The sequence below is a fragment of the Pelobates fuscus genome, chromosome 5, assembly GCF_036172605.1.
Source record: "Pelobates fuscus isolate aPelFus1 chromosome 5, aPelFus1.pri, whole genome shotgun sequence".
Classification (NCBI taxonomy): Eukaryota; Metazoa; Chordata; class Amphibia; order Anura; family Pelobatidae; genus Pelobates; species Pelobates fuscus.
The window spans coordinates 180,743,760-180,765,071 of NC_086321.1; the positions used below are offsets into that span (position 1 = coordinate 180,743,760).

The 21,312-nt window shown below is 42.5% G+C and overlaps 1 protein-coding gene across 1 annotated transcript in view; it reads right to left on the reverse strand.

Annotated features, from left to right (window-relative positions):
• The window catches only part of LOC134612074 (cytosolic phospholipase A2 gamma-like), a 57,315-nt gene extending 36,119 nt beyond the window's left edge, over window positions 1–21,196 (reverse strand). Inside the window, exon 1 of the mRNA XM_063456454.1 lies at window positions 21,089–21,196. Within this exon, the coding sequence (XP_063312524.1) occupies window positions 21,089–21,178 (90 nt within the window). The 5' untranslated portion in view covers window positions 21,179–21,196. The remainder of the gene's footprint in view (window positions 1–21,088) is intronic.
• Window positions 21,197–21,312: the final 116 nt, after the last annotated feature.

The following is a 21,312-nucleotide window of genomic DNA, read 5'->3' on the forward strand; positions in this document are numbered from 1 at the left end:
TCAGAAATTCGTGTACGTACATTTTTTTTGTCTGCTTTGGCAATTCGGACCAATAGCTTTCATGTCACTTCGGAACTTTGTGTGTTTTTTTTTTTTTTCTTAAACAGCAGTGTTTTACATTGCGTTGTGGACCACAGCTGCACCCAGACCACTTAATCTTAAAGAAGTGGTCACGGTTTAGTTAATAATTAGTAGTGTTAGTTTAGTATATATACAATTTACAAAATGGATGATAATTTCACTGCACAGATAGTGCAGCCAATCAGGGAGCACTCCCAGCATGTGACACCATCTTTATGGAGCGTTTAGGAGCAGAGAGAGAGCAGAGCAGAGAGCCCGATCATTAACCAATCCTCCCTGACTAAGGGGCTATCGATATCAATGTAATTCTCATAGGACGTGGCATGGATTTATTTCTGCTGCTCCAGGATGCGCTCCAGCTTCTCCAAAGTGGAGTTCCACCTAGTCCCTACATTTTGCTTGAGATGATGCTGGTCAATGCCTGCCTTCCTTTGCTCATTTCTCAGGAGCTGGCTATCCATCACGCTTCGGTGGAAGTGGCCAGCAATCTTTCTGCATTTCTCAAGCAGGGTTGCCAACCATCCACTGCTTTCCTCTTCGATAACAGCCTTCGCTACTAAATGAAGGATATGAGATGAGCAGCGCACGGCTACAAAGCTACCATCACGGAGAGACTTCACCATGTTTGCTGCTCAGTCAGTCACCACAAATCCCATCTGTGTGTCTGCCTGCTGTCCTACCCACTGCAAAACCATCTTCTTTAGTGTCTGCAAAATATTTGCTTAGGTATGTTGTTCGTTCATCATCTCAGCATGGAGGAGGAAAGAGCAGTGTTTGCTCCCTGTGCAGGATGTGGTGACATCTCCTGACACCTTGGGCTGCCACCAATGTCCTGTCAAGGATAAGAAGGCATGCTGGCCACTAGGAGCACTCCACAAGTCAGTTGTGAAGTGCACTGACTGGCCACAAGCCTTTGCCAGGTTCTCCTTCAACACCGCAACCCAGGAACGGTAGAACGTTTCTTCTAAAAGTAGTGCGCGATGGAATGACATATTGTGTTGTAACAGCCTCCATAGACTATCAGCTCACTGATGAGTAGAGTAATTTTCCTGGACTGCTGCCTGGACATCCCCCTAGAGTAAAATCCACCAACAACTTTCTAGGGTGGACTGTGCAGCATGAATTAGATGACTGGTGGCACTATGCCCTGCAGCAGAAGTTTGATGATCCCCCTTCCCCTTGTCCTGCCTAGTGGTGGTGGCACTACTACTTCTCCAAGTACTGCTAGGTGGAGGAGTCACACCACTTTCTTGCCTTAGCAAGATGTCCTTGTGGTGTGTACGAAGATGTTGTTCATCCCAGAGTTAGTAAGATGACCCAAAACCTTCCCACGGCCAACTTCCCTGCAACATAGTTTACTCTTTGCTAGCCGGCCATCTCCAATTGTTGCAAAATGTTCCCACACTGTGGAACGATGGGTGCCACTACTAGTGATGGGTGGGGGAGACTATGCAATTTCACAATCAACTGGAGAGGCAGTTGGCACTGCTGGAGTTGGCGGGGCAGATATCAGTAGGGGAGATTAAGTAGGTGGTGGTGGACTGTCTTCAACAGAGAGATCCTCAGGCTCATCATCATAGTCTAGTTTCTCATTTCCTAGACTAGAGCCTTGTTCCAAATCTCTGCTGCTGAGAAACAACGATATGTCACCAGCAGCTGAAATTGGGGCAAACTGAGCAGCAGTAACAGACAATGTTGAAACTGCCCAGCTGTTGTAAAACATAGCAGTGGAGCTGACAGTAGTGGAGGTAGAGGTACTACTGTCACCACTAGCAATGCAAGGGGTTATGAGGGGAGTAAACAGCCGTCTGTGAGATTTGGACGGTGACTGCTTCGTGGATCCAGGGGTCCTCTCAACCCTGCTACTCGAAGGCAACTGCTGCTCTTTTTTGGTGCCAAATAGCTGGACATTGGGACCTGCAGGTTCCCTCTCTGCACTCTTCTGTTTTATTGGTGGGCTAACTGGGCTTGAACTCTTTCTAGTGCTACTGCTGGCTTTGGTTGCAGGAATTTGAAGCACTTGCTCCTGCTGTTTTATTTGCCTCCTCTTCAGGTGAGTTGAAGAGGAAGCAAGTGTACCACTACCTGTGTTCTGTCTCTTAACACTAGTACTGGTGGAGGAGTTAGTAGTGATACTTCCAGCAGCAACATGACGGCTACCAGTTTCCTCAGTCACTTTGCTTGAGGGGAGAATGTGAGGACTCGGAGGATGTGGTTTCTTTTGTGTTATGAAATTGTTATTTAAATTAAATCACAGGAAAAAAAAACAGAATGAATCACTGTAGCAAAGTCACAGTGCAGCAGAGACACCTTGGCAATCAATCAGGCTACCTGGCAACAGGTAAATAATACAAAATTAATCAATGCAGTAAAGTTACAGTGCAATTTAATACAAAGGTACTTGCCTACTAGTGTCAATTTAATTAAAACATAAGATTTAATACATTTGTTTAAAATATTACTGTAGTATATCAACAGATAAACTAAAAGATATTACTTAATTCTAAGATTATCAATTATATAGACCAAAAAACAAAAAAAACTAATGTTTAAAGAAAAAAAATATATATGTTTTAAAAGAAAACGACTGAAACAATTGTATACTATACTATAGTTTTGATTAAGTGGTTATATTTACTCTTTTGATACTTTGTGTCTCTTAGGATTGCCAGTTTCAGTTTTACCGGTATCTCTAAACTTGCCTTCTTTTGGATCAACAGCAAAAAAACAAATATGAGGAAGGCTGAACTTGATGGACGCAAGTCTCTTTTCAGCTATGTAACTATGTAACACTATACATTTCTTATACTTGGGCTCATCCTGCAATTCCAGAAACAACCAATATACTATCAATTCATTTCACATATATTTTTCAACTTATATTGGATATTCGATATTAGTCTTTTTCTTTTAAAAATATATTTTTTTGTTTTCTTTAAACATTTGTTTTTGTTTTTTGGTCTATATTATTGATAGTCTTAGAATAAGTAATATCTGTTAGTTTATCTGTTGATTTTCAACAGTAATATTTTAAACAAATGTATTAAATGTTATGTTTTAATTAATTTAATAAAAGTGACACTAGTAGGCAATAGAGATGTCCCGAACAGTTCACCGGGAACTGTTCGCCGGCGAACATAGCTTGTTCGTGGTCGCCGCGGTGGGCGAACATATGCGATGTTTGGTCCGCCCCCTATTCGTCATGGAGGTGGGAGGGTCTGGGAGGGAGGGTCTGCTGCTGATTGGCTGGAATGTGTCTGCTGACTGTGAGGTACAAGGTCAAAGCTTACTCAATGATGACGAATAGGGGGCGGACCGAACATCGCATATGTTCGCCCGCCGCGGCGACCGCGAACAAGCTATGTTCACTGGCGAATAGTTCCCGGTGAACTGTTCGGGACATCTCTAGTAGGCAAGTACCTTTCTATTCAATTACTCTTTACCTAGGGTTATCCCCCTTTATTCTTGCCACAACGTTTCTGAAATTCTCAGTTTGTATCCCTTTCCCCATTAAAATAAAGTTACAGTGCAGCAGAGAGACACCCTGGCAATTAGGCTGGCTTGCACAGCCACACACTCTCTCATCCCCTCTTTAAAAATGTGGCTCCCCAAGTCTGCAACAAGTAAAGTAAATGGAATGTTGTTTACTTCTCTCAGTCCCTTTGTGCTATCACAACTAGTCTGCCATCTGGTCACATGAATGCAAGCCAACACCCTGAAAGCCTGATTTATTGCTATCTCACCTCAATGACTTAATTGGCTATCCTCTAACATCAATCACAAAAATCTACTAATTTCATTGGACAGAGAATAGTGAAACCGGATTGGGCAAGCAAGCATTACATTGCACAAAAGAAATTAGCTTATTGTTCAAGATTCCTGTCATCATTCACATAATTTTCCCTCCCTCTCTCTTGTTTTGCCACTTTTCCAGAATTCCAAAGCACTTCAGAACGTCTGCAATTCGGAACTTCGGCGCTTCAGTTCGGTTCGGCACTTCCGAACTCTCAAATGTCAGTACATTGGCACTTCGGACATTCGCAAACATCTGAATGTCCGAATTGCCGAAATTCGTCTAAATTTACATGTCTATTTAACAAGAGAGCCTTTAAAACCGACCACCAGGGCAGGTACCTAATATTGCTTTGCACCATGAATAATTCAACGTACACTATAGTCAACTGCGAAGGTAAGTGCCCCTACGTGTTAAAATATAGCTTTTAATAGGTATAGTTAAAATAAATGGTATACTCGCTATAAATATGAAACGAGAGAATAATGATTTAGACTCAAGTGTCACTGTATATACAAAATGAACCATAAAGGTAAAAATCCTAAAGGGAAAACAAACTCACACTGTATATAACTAGAATCTAGGTCTAGATAAGGAGGTCCTGTTCAAACGTTTTCAGGATCCTTCTCCTAGTGGTGTGCAAAAACCATATGGTTTTTACAATACAGTAGTAGGATAATATAACTATACTAATACAGTATACAAGGTGAGTAGAGTCCCAAAGGAACAAAAAAGCTGCATACAATAATGATTAGATCAATAAGCCATGCTTAGATAACACAGAGATACCTACATATATATATATATATATATTTATATATGTAACAGTAGATTGTTACAAAGAAACATAAGGTTGCATATGACAGTGTATTCACTGTCCCTGTGCATCCATGCAGGCACGGAATAAGTATGTAGCAAGCGCAGACAAAGATATGTTTGCACAATAGAATAACCACATTCACAGTGCTTTTTGGTCAAAAAAAGAAGCGCTGGAGTGTGTTTCAGTAGTGCAAGAAAAAAATGTGCGCACTAGTTAAAAATAAACTCCTACTGCAGAACCGGGGAGTAATGCCTAATTAGATAAGGTTTATGGTCCAAATAAACCCCACTATTGTAGCCGGAGTTGGGCTCGGGATCACACGGTCAGTGATCGAATGACAAGTTATTGATCTTTAGCACCAACCAATGTCATAGGGGCTCTTAGGGGATCCTCAGATCAGCATAACATTGGTTGGTGCTAAAGATCAATGACTTATCATTCGTGCACTGACCGTGTGATCCCGAGCCCAACATTGGTTGGTGCTAAAGATCAATGACTTATCATTCGTGCACTGACCGTGTGATCCCGAGCCCAACTTTGGTTGGTGCTAAAGATCAATAACATCATTCATGTAGATGGATTTCACAAATAGATGGATTTCTCATACAAAGAGTACATTTAAATAGAGCACAGTCCTGCAAAACAAGTGCTGGAACGCCTAGCCATAGTCATTAGAAACAACAAAGACATCCGCGGAGTTCCAATAGGTAGTAAGGAATACTAACTGAACCTCTTTGTGGACGATATATTACTGACAATTACGCATCCACTAATCACTCCTGAATCTAAAACACGAAATATAGGCCTATAAGGTAACATTTAATTATCTTAAACTCCTCAAAGAGAAAGTGACAATCCTGCACGCCTGGAAATATAAATTCCTCTTTTGGCTTGGCCTGTTAGAGGTAATCAAGATGACAATATCACCTAAAATTCTTTTAGAAAGCTGGTGAGCTAGCTCAGTGGGCTAATTCATCATCAGTAAAATTTGTTCAACCCTTTGGACGTCCAATTATTTTCACTATTGGGTCCCTTACTGCTTGTCATACTTACCGATCGGCAATTCCCACAGAGTCACATCCGGGTTTCGCCGGACATGCTCCGCCCATGCGCCTGACGTCAGACGCAGCCACAATATAGGGAAGCCGTGGCATCTTTGAAATCGCTCAGTTAATTTGTAGCTATAATTTGTAGCTAAGCGATACAAAGTTGCCATCTGAACTCGCTTCCATTACTACACGTGTACCGAACCTTGCTTATTGGAATCCGACTTTGCTGACTTCTCTGACCCCTGACCATGGAATGGACTTTGATTACTCTATCATTCTACTCCAACAAAGATACAAATGTATCTACTTTTCAAACTAGTGCATAAAAATTAACACTACACTTGCATGCAGTCTACACCTTTGATTAATAGCTTGTGCTGCTTCCTAACAACCTGCCTGTTATGTTTTGTCCTTTGCAAATCTACAAATCTTTATTTGTTTTCATTATTCTCATTATTTCATTATTTATATTCTACTGTGATTTTTTTGGATAAGGGATTCAATGAGAAGGCGCCGCTGGGCCAGGTGGAAGCCTCGCCGGTCCGGCGGCACTCCTGTCACTAATGCTGACTCGCTGAGGGCTGAAGGAGGAGGGAGGAGCATAGTCATGCTCTACCATGCTCCCTCGCGGTTCCCACAATTCCCAGCAAAGGAACCGCTGTTATATTTACACATATATTAATGTACATTTATATATGCATAATACACAGAGATATGTACCATATGTAATGAGCAGATATTGGCCCAGTCTTGTTGCTAGGTGCATACTCCAGCACAATAACATATTTAAAGTGAAGAGCGCACCCACAGGACTTTAAAATAAACAAGAGAACGTTATTTTTTTACAGTTGTGCCCTAAATACATTTCAGTCCCATTACCAAGCTTTCCTTAATATGTCAAGGTAGTTGGACTGAAACATTGATTACATGCAAAGGCACGTCTGCTTAAAATAAATCAGCACTTTTGTTTATTTTGAAGCCTATGAGTGCTTTTTTTTTACGTTGGAGTAATAATATTAAATTTTGAGTTATCTTTTCTAACTCTGTATCTGCACACTATGCTGGCGCGATGCATTATGGGGCTGGTAAATATTTTTTTTCCAGGGCTGCTTTTAATTCCCAGTCCGGCCCTGGCGGTGATCGTGGCGGTGGAGGAGGAGGATGAGGTAACCAACACTGTTTTTATATATATATATATATATATATATATATATATATATATATATATATATATATATATATTTTTAATTGGGGTAGCCCCCAAAATATTGGGACATATAAAAAAAAGACAACTTTGTTCCACAGAGTAGCTGTTGACATTATAGTTGCGCAGGAACTTTGTTGAGTCTAGAGAACCTCTGGCAAATCGCACATCCCCGTGGCGGCAACTTTGCATGCGGATGTCATCCATATCAACTTTCGATGCCAGATTCTGCGCCTACCATGGTGACCATGGGTAACGGGGAATCAGGGTTCCATTCCGTACAGGGACCCTGAGAAACGGCTACCACATGCAAGGAAGGCAGCAGGCGCGCAAATGACCCACTCCCGACGCAGGAAGGTAGTGACAACAAATAACAATACAGACCTCTTTAGAGGCCCTGTAATTGTAATGAGTCCACTTGAAATCCTTTAACTCTGATCAATTGGAGGGAAGTCTGGTGCAGAGCCACTGACCCGTTCGTGCTGCAGCTGAAACTCCACTATCGCCTGCTGCTGCTCGCAAAGTCTCATGAGGCGGTGAGCGGGAAGGCCGAAGTTACGCTACAGCGCAGACAGGCGAGTAGCAGCAGGATGACAACGTCAAAAGCACGCACAGCCGCTATAGTGAATGTCACATCCTGTTCCAAGTTGCGGATCAGTCTGGTGATGGCTTATGGTATCAAGTACTCTTTTTACTGAAGCTGCATCAGGGTCATGGTATGTGGCCACACAAACACTGGTGCTCAACACCAGGAGGCGTGCGGTTACCCTGCACCAGACCCTGCTAATCCATTCCACACTGTGACTCCTAACTTATACATCAGGCATACTGGGTCCCGGTCGTCCGACCGCCGCCCAGAGAGTGTCTGGGTCCTGGTCAGTGGACTGCCCACCTCACTGTGAAACTACGAATGGATCGTTAAATCTCGTGCGAACCCGAACGTTGAAGAGTTTGCTCAACTCTATTATGAATCCTTTGATCGCTAAATGTATTACTTAGATAACTGGTAATTCTCAAGCTAATACATGCCGAGGAGCGCTAGGGGACGGCCGCTCCACTTTTGCACCCTGCTCCCTCTTATGCTGTGCTGGTGCCTCTGTGCGACCAGTGCATCTTCCTCCAAACTGCACACGTCACTCACATTGTGGTGGAATCGCGGTAAAAATAAATGTAGTAGGCCGAGATTGCCACGTGGTATGTGTACGTGCATATACTGATGTATCGGTCGGTTGGTTGCACGTGGCAAAGATACAATCAGTAGTGTACGGAGCATGGGCAAGAATACAGGATATAGTATTCCCCTCCTCCATTGTGCTGGACAAGCCATGTGGTCAAACAGGAAGTTAGTCTTTGTTCGGTTGATTGGGTAAGAGTATGTGTGGGTGGAGCTTATTATGGGTGGAGTTATATGCCTATATAAGGGACCTACACTATTGTTCGGGGCTCAGATCTTGTTGTATTTTGGTGACATGAGTCCCGGTCGGTGAATCGAATAAAGAATCTCTTCCTTTCTGAAGAAACCTGTGTCCATCTCTCTGTGCTTGGCTTCCGTCAGTTTCTCCGGTATCATTTGGTGCATTGGCCGGGAAGCCCATCGGTCAACGGTAGCTGAGAAGCAGAGGCGTGAGACGGTCTATCTTTGCCCACGCTCTCTACGGCTGCACCACTGAACTTCTGCGTGGACCTCCTTTCGTCTCGGCGCCACTGGTCTGTTGTCCAGGAGATCATCGGCCTCTACGTAGTAAGTGCTGGGGTGTCCCCGTCGATGAGCGTGAACTCAGGTTCAGGAACGAGGAGGTAAGACGACTACTGTTTTAGACGGTGGACCCACTAGGGGTATTCGATATCGATTGTGCGGTAGGCCCATAAGGGGTTATTTGTGTATGGAATTGGCCCCCTCCAGTGGAGGGAAGGAGCGAAGGCGCCCCGCTCGTAATTAAACACCCTGTAGTCAGCCCGTTTAATTTTGGTATTGGAGTCAGGCTGGGTCCTGTGTAAATAGCCCAAGCCGGACACCGTTGTCTTGTCAGACTAGCGTTCTAGGGTGTATATTACGTTCGCTAGGTCGGAGGGACCGGGAGACTAAGCGGCGCCTGTGTAAATTCGGTTCGCTAGATCTCAACCTATCTTGGCTAAGTGGGAAGGCGTGTACATTTGGAATTAACTAGACTTTTGATAGAGTAGATAGACTAAGAGGGTACTGTTGTAATTTCCGCCCTCTAGTTCGCTATATGTGGTGCTTGGGCAGCGTGGCTAACCAAAACGGATGTAAATAGTTTTAGGTAGTCCATCGAGGTACTGGCCAATAGATTAGTTGGGAATTGTAAATGTGTTAAAGATTGTTGCAGTAGCGTGTATATCTTGCTAGATAACGTGAGCTCTGCCGTCTAGCGAGAGTGTGAATAGTGTGTAACTGTATTATAGCGCACGGTACCATAACCATGTATTATAACTACTGATACTGTAAATATCTACTAATAACTGTCGTCTATGTTGTATGTTTAACACCATAACCACTACTAATTGAACTGTGAATTTAAATTGTACTCTAACCAATGCTAACCGTACTGTAACTACTGTTTGTAAAGACGATGTTACTAGGGTATGTTATAGACGGGTAATTTACATATTGCGAATTATAGCGTGGGTGACTGTATGGTTTCGCCAAAGGGCACAGTAATAGTTATTTAGTGACTGGTGTAACAGCTGTGTGTGTACGGGAATTCCCTGAGTGTTTTGTTGTGTGCGTTTCGCCTAGTAACTGTACCACGTGGTGCTACAGGGATGTACCACGTGGTGCTACAGGGTTGCCAAGGGAATGGGTGTGACCGTTGGAAGTGTGTTTGTTTTGTTTCTGTTGGAGACGACGCTCCGTTGTTAAGTATGGGTGCGTCAGATTCAACGGTTATGGATCCCTTAGGATGTATGTTAAAAAACTTTAAAAAGGGATATAATGTATGTGATTTTGGGGGTAAAGATGTCTCCAACACGCCTGACTACTTTATGTAGTAGGGAATGGCCTACTTTGGTGGCTGCATGGCCACCACGTGGCAGTTTGGATCCTAATCTGGTGCAGCGTGTACACGTGGCTGTATCAGGTAGGCCTGAACTTCACGGCCAGTTTCCGTATATTGACTGTTGGAAGCAGGCCGTAAATGACTTGCCAAAATGGATCCGGGTATTCCACGAGGAACAATGTCGCCTCATGGTGGCCAGAACTCGCTTGTCCACTAAGGCCGTAATTACGCCCATTTTGGACACGCCCCCTGAGTCCGAGATCCCCATGCCGCCCCCTTACTCCTCCTCTACAGGAAGAGGAAGGGGAGGTGCTGTTGGTAACGCTACTTGCCCCTTGCCCCGTTGTCCCCTCCTACTTCCTCCTCTAGCTCAGAGTCCAGCCCTCTTGTTCAAAACCCTCCCTTTCCGGTACCTACCTCTGTTAACCCCACCTATCCAGATTTGACTTCATTTCTAGTTCCTGGTCTGGCTCCTCCCAGCCCGGCCCGGAATATTTTACTTACTGACCTCCCCCTCAGTAAAGAAAAAGCATTCCCTTCCCCTCGTCTTAGTACCGCTCGACCGAAACCCCTAACTGACGTTTCTAAACGAAGCCCAATACTAACCCGACAACTGACCGGTACCCTCCAACCCCGACATTATCAAATGCCTCTCCGACTGACACCGGGCCCGAAACATATTAACGGCGAGGGCCAATTAGAACACGCTGATCCCGTATTCGTTTATGTTCCCTTCACTACAACTGATCTATTTAACTGGAAGACCCATAACTCCTCATACACCGATAAACCTCAAGCCATGACGGATTTGTTTACCTCCATAATCCAGACACATAATCCCACTTGGGCTGATTGCCAGCAATTGCTCATGACATTATTTAATAACGAGGAAAGGACACGGATAAACCAAGCGGCAATTAAAGCGCTGGAAGAAGTGGCCCGTACACAAAATCATGCCAACCCGGCAGCATGGGCCGCAGCCCATTATCCAAATACTGATCCGGAGTGGAATGTCAATGGAGCAGACATGGCCCATTTAAAAGCATACAGGGGACGCTATTATTGCTGGCATGAAAGCCGGAGGGAAAAAGGCGATTAATATGTCTAAGACGGCTGAGGTATTACAGAAATGTGATGAATCGCCCAGTGCCTTTTATGATCGATTACTGGAGGCATACCGATTGTATACCCCCTTTAATCCAGAGGCTCCTGAGAATTCACAGATGGTTAACTCTGCCTTTGTCAGCCAGGCCTACGGAGATATAAAGCGCAAGCTACAGAAGTTAGAAGGGTTTGTAGGGATGTCTATAACCCAACTAATGGAGATAGCGAATAAGGTATATATGAATAGGGAGACAGAGACGAAAAAGGAGGAAGAGCGTAAGATGCGAAGGAAAGCAGATATGCTAGCGGTAGCTATCGCAGGCGTAGATAGAAGGGAAAAGGAAGTGAATAGGGGAACGGAGAAAGGCGAGAATAAGTGGAATAGGGAGCCGTTAAGTAGGAACCAATGTGCGTATTGTAGGGAAGAAGGGCATTGGAGAAGTGAGTGTAGCAATAGGGGGAAAAAGGAGTTCTTTCATGATTGACACTGGTGCTGAACATTCGGTGGTGACTGACCTAGTCGCTCCTCCTTCAGGAAGAACTATTACCGTAATAGGAGCAACTGGAAGGAGTGCCGCTAAACCGGTTCTTAAAAGTCGACTCTGTACATTGGGAGGCCACGTAGTAAAACATCAATTTCTTTATATGCCTGAATGTCCAGTCCAACTGCTAGGACGTGATTTGTTATCAAAATTACAAGCACAGATAACATTTCTGCCTAACGGAACAACATCTTTAACGTTCAATGGACCTTCAGGTATAATGACGATATCAGTACCAAAGGAAGAAGAGTGGCGACTTTATACAGTGTTGACCAGCCAAAACCCTAAAAGTGATGAATCTTTGTTTAATGTACCAGGAGTATGGGCAGAGAATAACCCACCAGGACTTGCTCGTAATATTCCACCTATTTGTATTGAATTAAAGCTAGGGGTTTATCCAGTGACCTTAAAACAATATCATATCCCACAAAAGGCCAAGAAGTACATACAATCTTATTTGGATAAGTTCATAAGGTATGGTATCCTAAAATTCTGTACTTACCCCTGGAACACCCCATTGTTGCCTGTTCAAAAGCCCGGGACAGATGAGTATCGCCCTGTGCAGGACTTGAGAGCAGTCAATGATGCGGTAGTAAGTATACATCCAGTTGTACCCAATCCATATAACCTGCTTGCTTTAATTCCGGGTGGGGCTACCTACTTCACAGTTTTGGATCTCAAAGATGCCTTCTTTTGCCTTAGAATTGCTGCGGAAAGCCAGTGTATCTTTGCATTCCAATGGGAAAATGCTGTAACGGGCTCGAAACGCCAGATGACTTGGACGAGACTGCCGGTTTAAAAATTCACCTACCCTGTTTGGATCAGCTTTAAGTCAAGACTTACTGGATTTCAAGTCCATCCCAGGAGAATGTGTACTATTACAATACATAGATGATTTGTTGATAGCGGCAGTTACAAGAGAAATATGTCAGCAAGCAACACATGATTTACTGCACATTCTTTGGAAGGCAGGATACAAGGTGTCCAGGAAGAAAGCCCAGTTGTGTCTGCCAACTGTCAAGTATCTGGGATTCCATATCTCTGAAGGTCAAAGGATAATGGGGCCAGAGAGAAAAGAAGCTGTATGCCAAATACCCATACCCAAGAATAGAAGACAAGTGCGAGAGTTCTTGGGGGCAGCAGGCTTCTGTAGGATATGGATTCCCAGTTATGCGATATTGGCGAAACCTCTTTATGCGGCTATAAAAGGTACAGAACACGATCCCTTCCTGTGGACCTTTGAACAGCAAAAGGCATTTGAAGATGTTAAGAAGGCATTGATGAGCGCCCCAGCATTAGGTCTACCTGATCATACACGTCCATTCTACTTATATGTACACGAGCAAAGAAGAATGGCTGTGGGAGTATTGACACAGTACTTGGGATCATGGCAACGACCTGTTGCATATATGTCCAAACAATTGGATGCAGTGGCCAGTGGTCTTCCACCTTGTCTAAGAGCCGTAGCTGCCACCGCCCTGCTGGTAGCCGAAGCTGATAAGCTCACTCTGGGTCAGGAACTCTACGTGCGAGTCCCGCACGCAGTACAGACGTTGCTAGACTATAAAGGCAATCATTGGTTTAGTAATAGCCGCATGACTAAGTATCAAGCTATGTTATGTGAAAACCCAAGAGTGCATCTTGAGACTGTTAATACCTTGAATCCAGCTACCCTTTTGCCACAACCTACTGAAAGTCAACATGATTGCCTGGAGGTGATGGATGAAGTGTTCTCAAGCAGACCGGACCTTCGTGATTTTCCCATCCAGAACCCTGATGTCCAGTACTATACGGACGGCAGTAGTTATGTGAAAGAAGGGATTCGCTATGCAGGTTATGCAGTGACAACCATAGACAAGGTGATAGAAGCTCGGCCATTGTCAAAAGGAACATCGGCACAGAAGGCAGAACTAATTGCACTCACACGAGCGTTACAATTGGCTGAAGGATTGAGGATGAACATCTATACGGACTCAAAGTATGCGTTTTTAACCACTCATGCCCATGGAGCTTTGTATAAAGAAAGAGGACTACTGAACTCAGAGGGTAAATAAATCAAGTACGCAGCTGAGATAGTACAACTATTGCAAGAAGTTGGTATCATACATTGTCGAGCGCATCTGGTATGTGTATGTGCATATACTGATGTATCGGTCGGTTGGTTGCACGTGGCAAAGATACAATCAGTAGTGTACGGAGCATGGGCAAGAATACAGGATATAGTATTCCCCTCCTCCATTGTGCTGGACAAGCCATGTGGTCAAACAGGAAGTTAGTCTTTGTTCGGTTGCTTGGGTAAGAGTATGTGTGGGTGGAGCTTATTATGGGTGGAGTTATATGCCTATATAAGGGACCTACACTATTGTTCGGGGCTCAGATCTTGTTGTATTTTGGTGACATTAGTCCCTCTGAGTCCCGGTCGGTGAATCAAATAAAGAATCTCTTCCTTCCTGAAGAAACCTGTGTCCATCTCTCTGTGCTTGGCTTCCGTCAGTTTCTCGGGTATCAGCATGACCTTGATTCCATGTGGGGTCTAGGACCTCATCATCCTCCACATCATCTTCCACCCACTCCTCAACCCTGTCCTCCTTGCCGGTATGCACACTGCAGAAAGCCACAGCAGTTGGCACCTGTGTTTTTACAGCATGTAAAGTCTGCAAAGGACATATGGAAATTGTTTTCGAATTTACTCCAGGCAACACTTTTCCCTATAAACTGACCTCTCAGTTTGACTTGTGAGGGTATTGCCCCAGAATTGCAATATTGTTGAAGTAACTCTTAGATATTGATCACTGGTTTAAATATATCTGATAGTTTCTAGCGTAGAAAATATCAATCACTTAGATCTGTGTAACAAGTGTTGTAGTGGTGAAACAATATTACAAGTGACCAAGGTAGTAAATTCGAATCAAAGTTAAGCTTCAATTTGACTCTCAGATATGAAGTGAACACCCCAAAAATACTATTTAGCGCCCCCCCCCCAAAAAAAAATGACTTTTTAAAACTCCAATGTAAGCAGCAGATTAGCAGCAAAACAATTAGAATGTTTACAAGTGCGCAGAAAACTCACTATTAGACGCTTCGATTTGACTCTCACATATGAAGAACGGGCCCCAAAATGTACTATTTAGCAGTTTAGCAGCAAAACAATTAGAATGTTTACCACTGCGCTGTAAGCACACTATTAGACGCTTCTATTTGACTCTTAGATATGAAGAGCAGGCCCCAAAATCTACTATTTAGCAGATTAGCAGCAAAACAATTAGAATGTTTACCACTGCGCAGTAAGCGCACTATTTGACGCTTCTATTTGACTCTCAGATATGAAGAACAGGCCCCAAAATGTACTATTTAGCAGATTAGCACCCAGAAAATAAGAATTTTTACAAGTGCGCTGTAAGCGCACTATTAGACGCTTCTATTTGACTCTAAGATATGAAGAACAGGACCCAAAATGTACTATTTAGCAGATTAGCAGCAAAACAATTAGAATGTTTACAAGTGCGCAGAAAGCACACTATTAGACACTTCGATTTGACTCTCACATATGAAGAACAGGCCCCAAATGTACTATTTTGCAAAACAATTAGAATGTTTACAAGTGCGCAGATAGCACACTATTAGACGCTTCGATTTGACTCTTAGATATGAAGAACAGGCCCCAAAATTTACTATTTAGCAGATTAGCAGCAAAACAATTAGAATGTTTACCACTGCGCAGTAAGCGCAGTATTTGACGCTTCTATTTGACTCTCACTAATGTACTTTTTAGCTCCCAAAAAGTTTTAAAACTGCAATGTGACAGCAGTATTTTAAGCTTCTATTTGACTCTCAGATATGAAGTTCACCCCACTAATGTACTAGTTTGCAGAATGCTTTCCTAAGCTGTCCCTATCAGCGGCAGCATCTTCTCCCTACACTAATAAGAACGCATGTGCGTGCGGCGCTATGCGACTCCATATTATATATAGAGTCTGGGTCACATGTTGCACATGCCATTAGTAGGCATGGCTGTGATAGCTTTTAAGGGCACAAAAGTCAAACATATGTATTTTATCCTCAGACGAAGGGAACAGCCATGGGAGCATCCTTGAGTCCTCTTCTGCTGCTGCGTCTTGCTCCACATCAATGGCACCCCCCAGCTCCCCAGGTACTGTTCCAAATCCCGGATACGGCAGTGTCACGCCGTCTTGGGGTTGACTTGCTTGAAAGCAGAGAGTCACCCGGACCAGCACTCCTGTCCGCACTGAACGCACAGGTGGATCAGTGGCTGACTCCGCACCAACTGGATATCGTCAAAGTGGTTTGTGACAACGGAAGAAATTTGTGGGCGGCATTGCATTTGGGCAAGTTGACAGAGCAGAATAGGGACTGTTCCCCCTACATAGGGTCACTTGGCAGATATGGATTGACACCTGTCCTCAGGGACCCTGATACACACTGACACAGAGCAGAATAGGGGCTGTTCCCCCTATATAGGGGGGTCGCCGTTCGCGAACTGAAAATTTTATGTTCTCGACATCACTATTCACTAGGCTCTGGCGGTTCGGGAGGAAACTACCGAAGGAGGTTTAAATATACTTGGTTTCCTTACAGTAACGCAGGTGGAATATATATAATGGACTTATATATACTGGGAATAGGAAACATGTTGTAGGAAACAGGTTTGATATTTCTACGTTACCGAGGTGGCATTTGATAAACATCCTACAAAGGGTAAATGTTTATCAACTTCAGGAATATTGACAGGTAGCTTGGTGGCTAGGCACACTATTTGTGGTTCTATTTCTAACATAACTGAATAATCTGATGAGTATACATGCCAGGTACAACTACTTATTTGATTAGCTAATAATCATGGTTCATAGATAGGTGAGGAATGCCTGCATGCATAACCTTTATCAGCCTTGTCACAGTGTTCTAATGAATATGCTTTATTATCCTTGGGGAATATATATGATATGACTGGCTACAAGGGAAGGGAAGCAGGAAATTAGGTAGTAGATAGGAGTGGTCAGTAAGTGATTATGCAAATTGCATCATACTTAGACATGTGCAATTCGTTTTGGTCCAAATTAAAATTTGAATGCATTTCGGCAATTCGGACATTCAGATGCTTCCGAATGTCTGAATTGCCGAAGTGCCGAATTTCGGAACTGCAGAATTTCAGAAGTGCCGATCCAAACCAAATTTTGGAAGTGCCGAAGTACTTTGGATTTCTGAAAAGTGGCAAAACAGGAGAGGGAGGTAAAATTAAGGGAATGATGAAACAAATCTAACCCTAACCCCTACCCCTACCACTAACCCTACCCCTAACCCTAGCAGGAAAATTGGAAGATATTAGCGTGATGATGTCACGTAAATGGGCGGGGACATTGTTGCACATGCGCACTCTATCGGGAGGGACGCCGGTTTTCTCACGATCAGCACCTGGGGTGAGTTATTCACATTTATTATAACTATTGCATTCCTTTATATATGACATGCTTTTTAATGTTTATTGATCCTGATGAAAGTCCACAAGTTGGACTGAAACGTCAATCTATTTTATGGAACCAGAATAAAAGTTATTTTTTAAAGAAATATACGTGAGTGCAGCCATACTATTTGAATCTATGATGTTTTGGCCCTGGTAATGCACCTGGTTTTGAACAAATTGGTAGCCTGAGTGCAAGGTACAGTATATATTTTTTATATATATATATACATGCACAATATATACACACACACACACACACACACACTGTCAGGATTACAAGTTGATCCAGCACGCAGAACTGTGTCACACCTAGGACTAAGGATAAAGTATAACTGGACCTTAGAATGGCCGGACTTAACATATCCAAGAATAGTCAAAATACTTTGATAAAAGGTCAGGAACACAGAATCAGACACAACGATGAGGGAAAGCCAAAAGCCAAGGATACCAGAATGCAGGGAAGTCAAAACGAAGCCAAAGTCAAATACCAGAATATCAAGATCAGGAACGCACTCTCGGATTACCATCAGGATGAAACCACAACAGGGCAATGAGCAAAAGGTGAATTGGGTTTAAATACCCCTCCTGTGGATCCGACCGGCCTTTGACCCCAAAAGCTATTACCAGGTTTCCATGTGCATAATTGCTGCTAAGCACAAACCCTCATGTGGATCTGATTGGCCGTAACTGACCTTTGACCCCAAAAGCATTTACCAGGTTTCCATGTGTATGATTGCTGCTCAGCACAAACCCTCCTGTGGATCTGATTGGCCGTAAACCTGCCTTTGACCCCAAAAGCAATTACCAGGTTTCCATGTGCATGATAGCTGCTTGGCACAACGTTTCCTGTCAGGACGGTAATGTTGCTCGGCACAACTTTTCCTGTCAGGACGGTAAATGCCATTAACCACATTGTTATGTGTGGATGAATACGTGACACATTTGTAGCAGTCCTGCACTCTAACTGAATTAGATGAAAAGTTCTGCCCTGGCTGATACATACTTACATATTTACCCTTTGCTGATTTCCTTTCCTCTCCGCTATATATCTAAACGTAGGGGACGGGCTTTTCTGTTAGTTACAAACCAGGGAAAGAGTTTTTATAAGGGGTGCCCTCGAAGGCACAGTAGGGTGAGCCTTACTACTTTTGGGGCAAACGAACCTGTACTCTCCCTCCCTCTATCCCGCTATTGCAACGTGTCATCATCTACTAGTTATTTTATTCAGCACCAGTCTGGCACCAGTCTGGCACCATCTGGCACCAGTCATCTATACGGAGCATCCTGAGGCTCTATACTAACACATCATACCCTCCAACTGGTGTATCGGCAAGGGGTAACAATAATTAAATAACAGCACCAGCAATAATTTACTTTTCCTTTGCTATATGAAAAAAGCGGGGGGGAGGGGAGGGGAACGGGCAGTAGGGAATTTCATATTACTACCATCTATGATTTATGTTCCCTTTCATAAATTCTGTTTATGTAACCAGTTATGTTCCCTAGTACAACTAAAGTAGCAAATTATTGTGAAACACTTTAAGGCTGTACACCAGCACAGAGTATATGGCAAAGGAGCAACCTTGAGGGGGTATTAAAGATCAAGTGAGAGCACACATAGATTTCTCACCAGTATTTAAGTAAAACTAAAATCAGCCTGCTATTTTCTATACCAAACTTGAGGTTGTATTTCAGCACACTCTATACCAAAAGGGATTGCCTGTAACGTATACTTTCAGCAGCAAGCTACTGTTGTATCTATAAGAGGGTTTTGCTACAACTATTTCAACACCAATGTTTCGAATTTATTAGATGTATCTATATTACAGTTACCCTTAGAGACAGTTACTATAGACTGTATTAATAGCCAGTACATAAACTCCTTGGCTGACAATGCTAGCAATCATTCAGTAGTCTATGGGGAAATGAAACCATCAGTGATTTAGGCTATTTTGCCGAAATCTTCTAACTGATTGCTATTGGAGTAGATCGATAGTAGAGTTATAAAGTTGTGGACGTGGCTCCTAGCTTAATGTATTTCCTTGCTTGTAATAATGTGGGCTTCACACACAAAACATTGAGGTAGTGTGGTCAATCATTCAATTATTGTTTTTAGTGGTTCATTTTTGTCCACTTAGGTTACATTTGAGAACCTTCACCAGAACTGTACTCCAGTTTTACCTGTCAGTATTAAACTGTAGATCCTATTGTAAAATCTTGACATAGGACAGTTTCTGGAGATTACAATTTACATATTGTGATTTTATTCATTTTCTTTATTTAGTGTTTGTGTGTCAGTGTGTAAATTAATAAATATTTAACCCTTATATTCAAGGGTTTTTTAGCTACCAGATTAAAAGTGACGTTTTATTCTATACATTATTTAATCCAGCATAAAATGAAAGTGATTACCTGTTTTTTTTTAACTATTTAGTATGCTTACCTCCAACTCTCTTTTCTTTATTCTACTTTAGTTAGGGGTTATCCCCCATACGGAGGTACCAGTCATTAAAGGCTCCATCCTTTTTTTTCTCTCTCTTTTTCTAATTGAAGCGTTCTGCAACACGTTACATAATAGCCCAAATTTATGCTAGCACTCAAAAATTCTATCTTCTTTATTCAAGAATGTAAAACATTGAGTGCTAGCATAAACTTGGACCATTATATATATATATATATATATATATATATATATAGTAAAAACCAAAGAAAAGAAAATGTTACTTGCGCTTTCTCCTTAATCCCTATGTATATTTAGACAAATGGAGGTCATTTAGTTGCTCCAATGGCCATTGGAGGAATGCCCGCCTGCCAACGTCAAGGCAGACCCCCCTAAGCGGGTCCTAACACTGACCCTTCAGCCTGCTTCCTTGAGCTTCTGGCAAAGATATCTCTAATGAGACAGAAAGGGGTATTTTTTATATACACCCCTATACTTATTAACCCTTAATAGGGAACACATGGGATGGGTAGCAGCATTGTAACCAGGCTGTGTGATGCAAAGTAAATACAAATACAAAAAGAGAAGTCCTGCGCTTAAGCAGCAAGGACTACAACACACATCAGCCCCAATATATAGTAAAAACCAAAGAAAAGAAAATGTTACTTGCGCTTTCTCCTTAATCCCTATGTATATTTAGACAAATGGAGGTCATTTAGTTGCTCCAATGGCCATTGGAGGAATGCCCGCCTGCCAACGTCAAGGCAGACCCCCCTAAGCGGGTCCTAACACTGACCCTTCAGCCTGCTTCCTTGAGCTTCTGGCAAAGATATCTCTAATGAGACAGAAAGGGGTATTTTTTATATACACCCCTATACTTATTAACCCTTAATAGGGAACACATGGGATGGGTAGCAGCATTGAGCATAGAGATGTCTTAAATTTTCCTTACATTAATATAGGGGTCCTATTGACCCCTGTAGGTTTTTTTTTCAACTTATCTCTAACTTTGGCCATCCACCACATAATTAATCCTCACAAGACTGAGCTTTTAACTATTTGCCTTGTGGCTGCTAGTGTTGTCAGCAGACTAATAGTACTTGAAATTATCAATGCACAAAGTGAATGATTATTTGAGAATGTCATCCTGCCAGATGCATTATATCCTGAATTGTAGTAAATCAAATGGTTTGTGAATCATATGAATCCTACTTTGTGTAGGACTTGGATGCAAAAGCACCAATTGTAATCCAGACAACGAATGCATCCAAGTGATTTCCGCAAATTTGCTCGACCTGACCGAATTCCGATCTGAATTGGCTTTCGTAAATATGACAATTGCCATTATGGCTGATATTCAGCCATTTTCATCATATTCAGTTTAGTGTGTAACCCTGTCTGTCTTTTTTTCCATACTCTTGCTGGAGCACAATATCGATTACCATTTGACCGGCACCTGTACATCAAAATATTTTTGTTTATAAATAAAAGTGCTTTTTCTTAAATTGTATTTCTCAATTCTTACTTTCCCATAGGACAGAGCACAGACACACATTTACCTCAGTATTGATCTTCAATCTTTTGAAAGCTTCATGCACCTTTTCTCTTCTATTTTTAACTGATGTATTTTCTCCTGTAGATATGTCCATTTCTAAAAGTTATTTTTGAGTGCTGAAAATAAATACATTGATATATAATTTTAGTAGTTGTGTGTATGTGTCTTACAAAATATATAACATCAATTAAATTTTTTTTAAAAAAGTTTATATATAATTAATTTGAT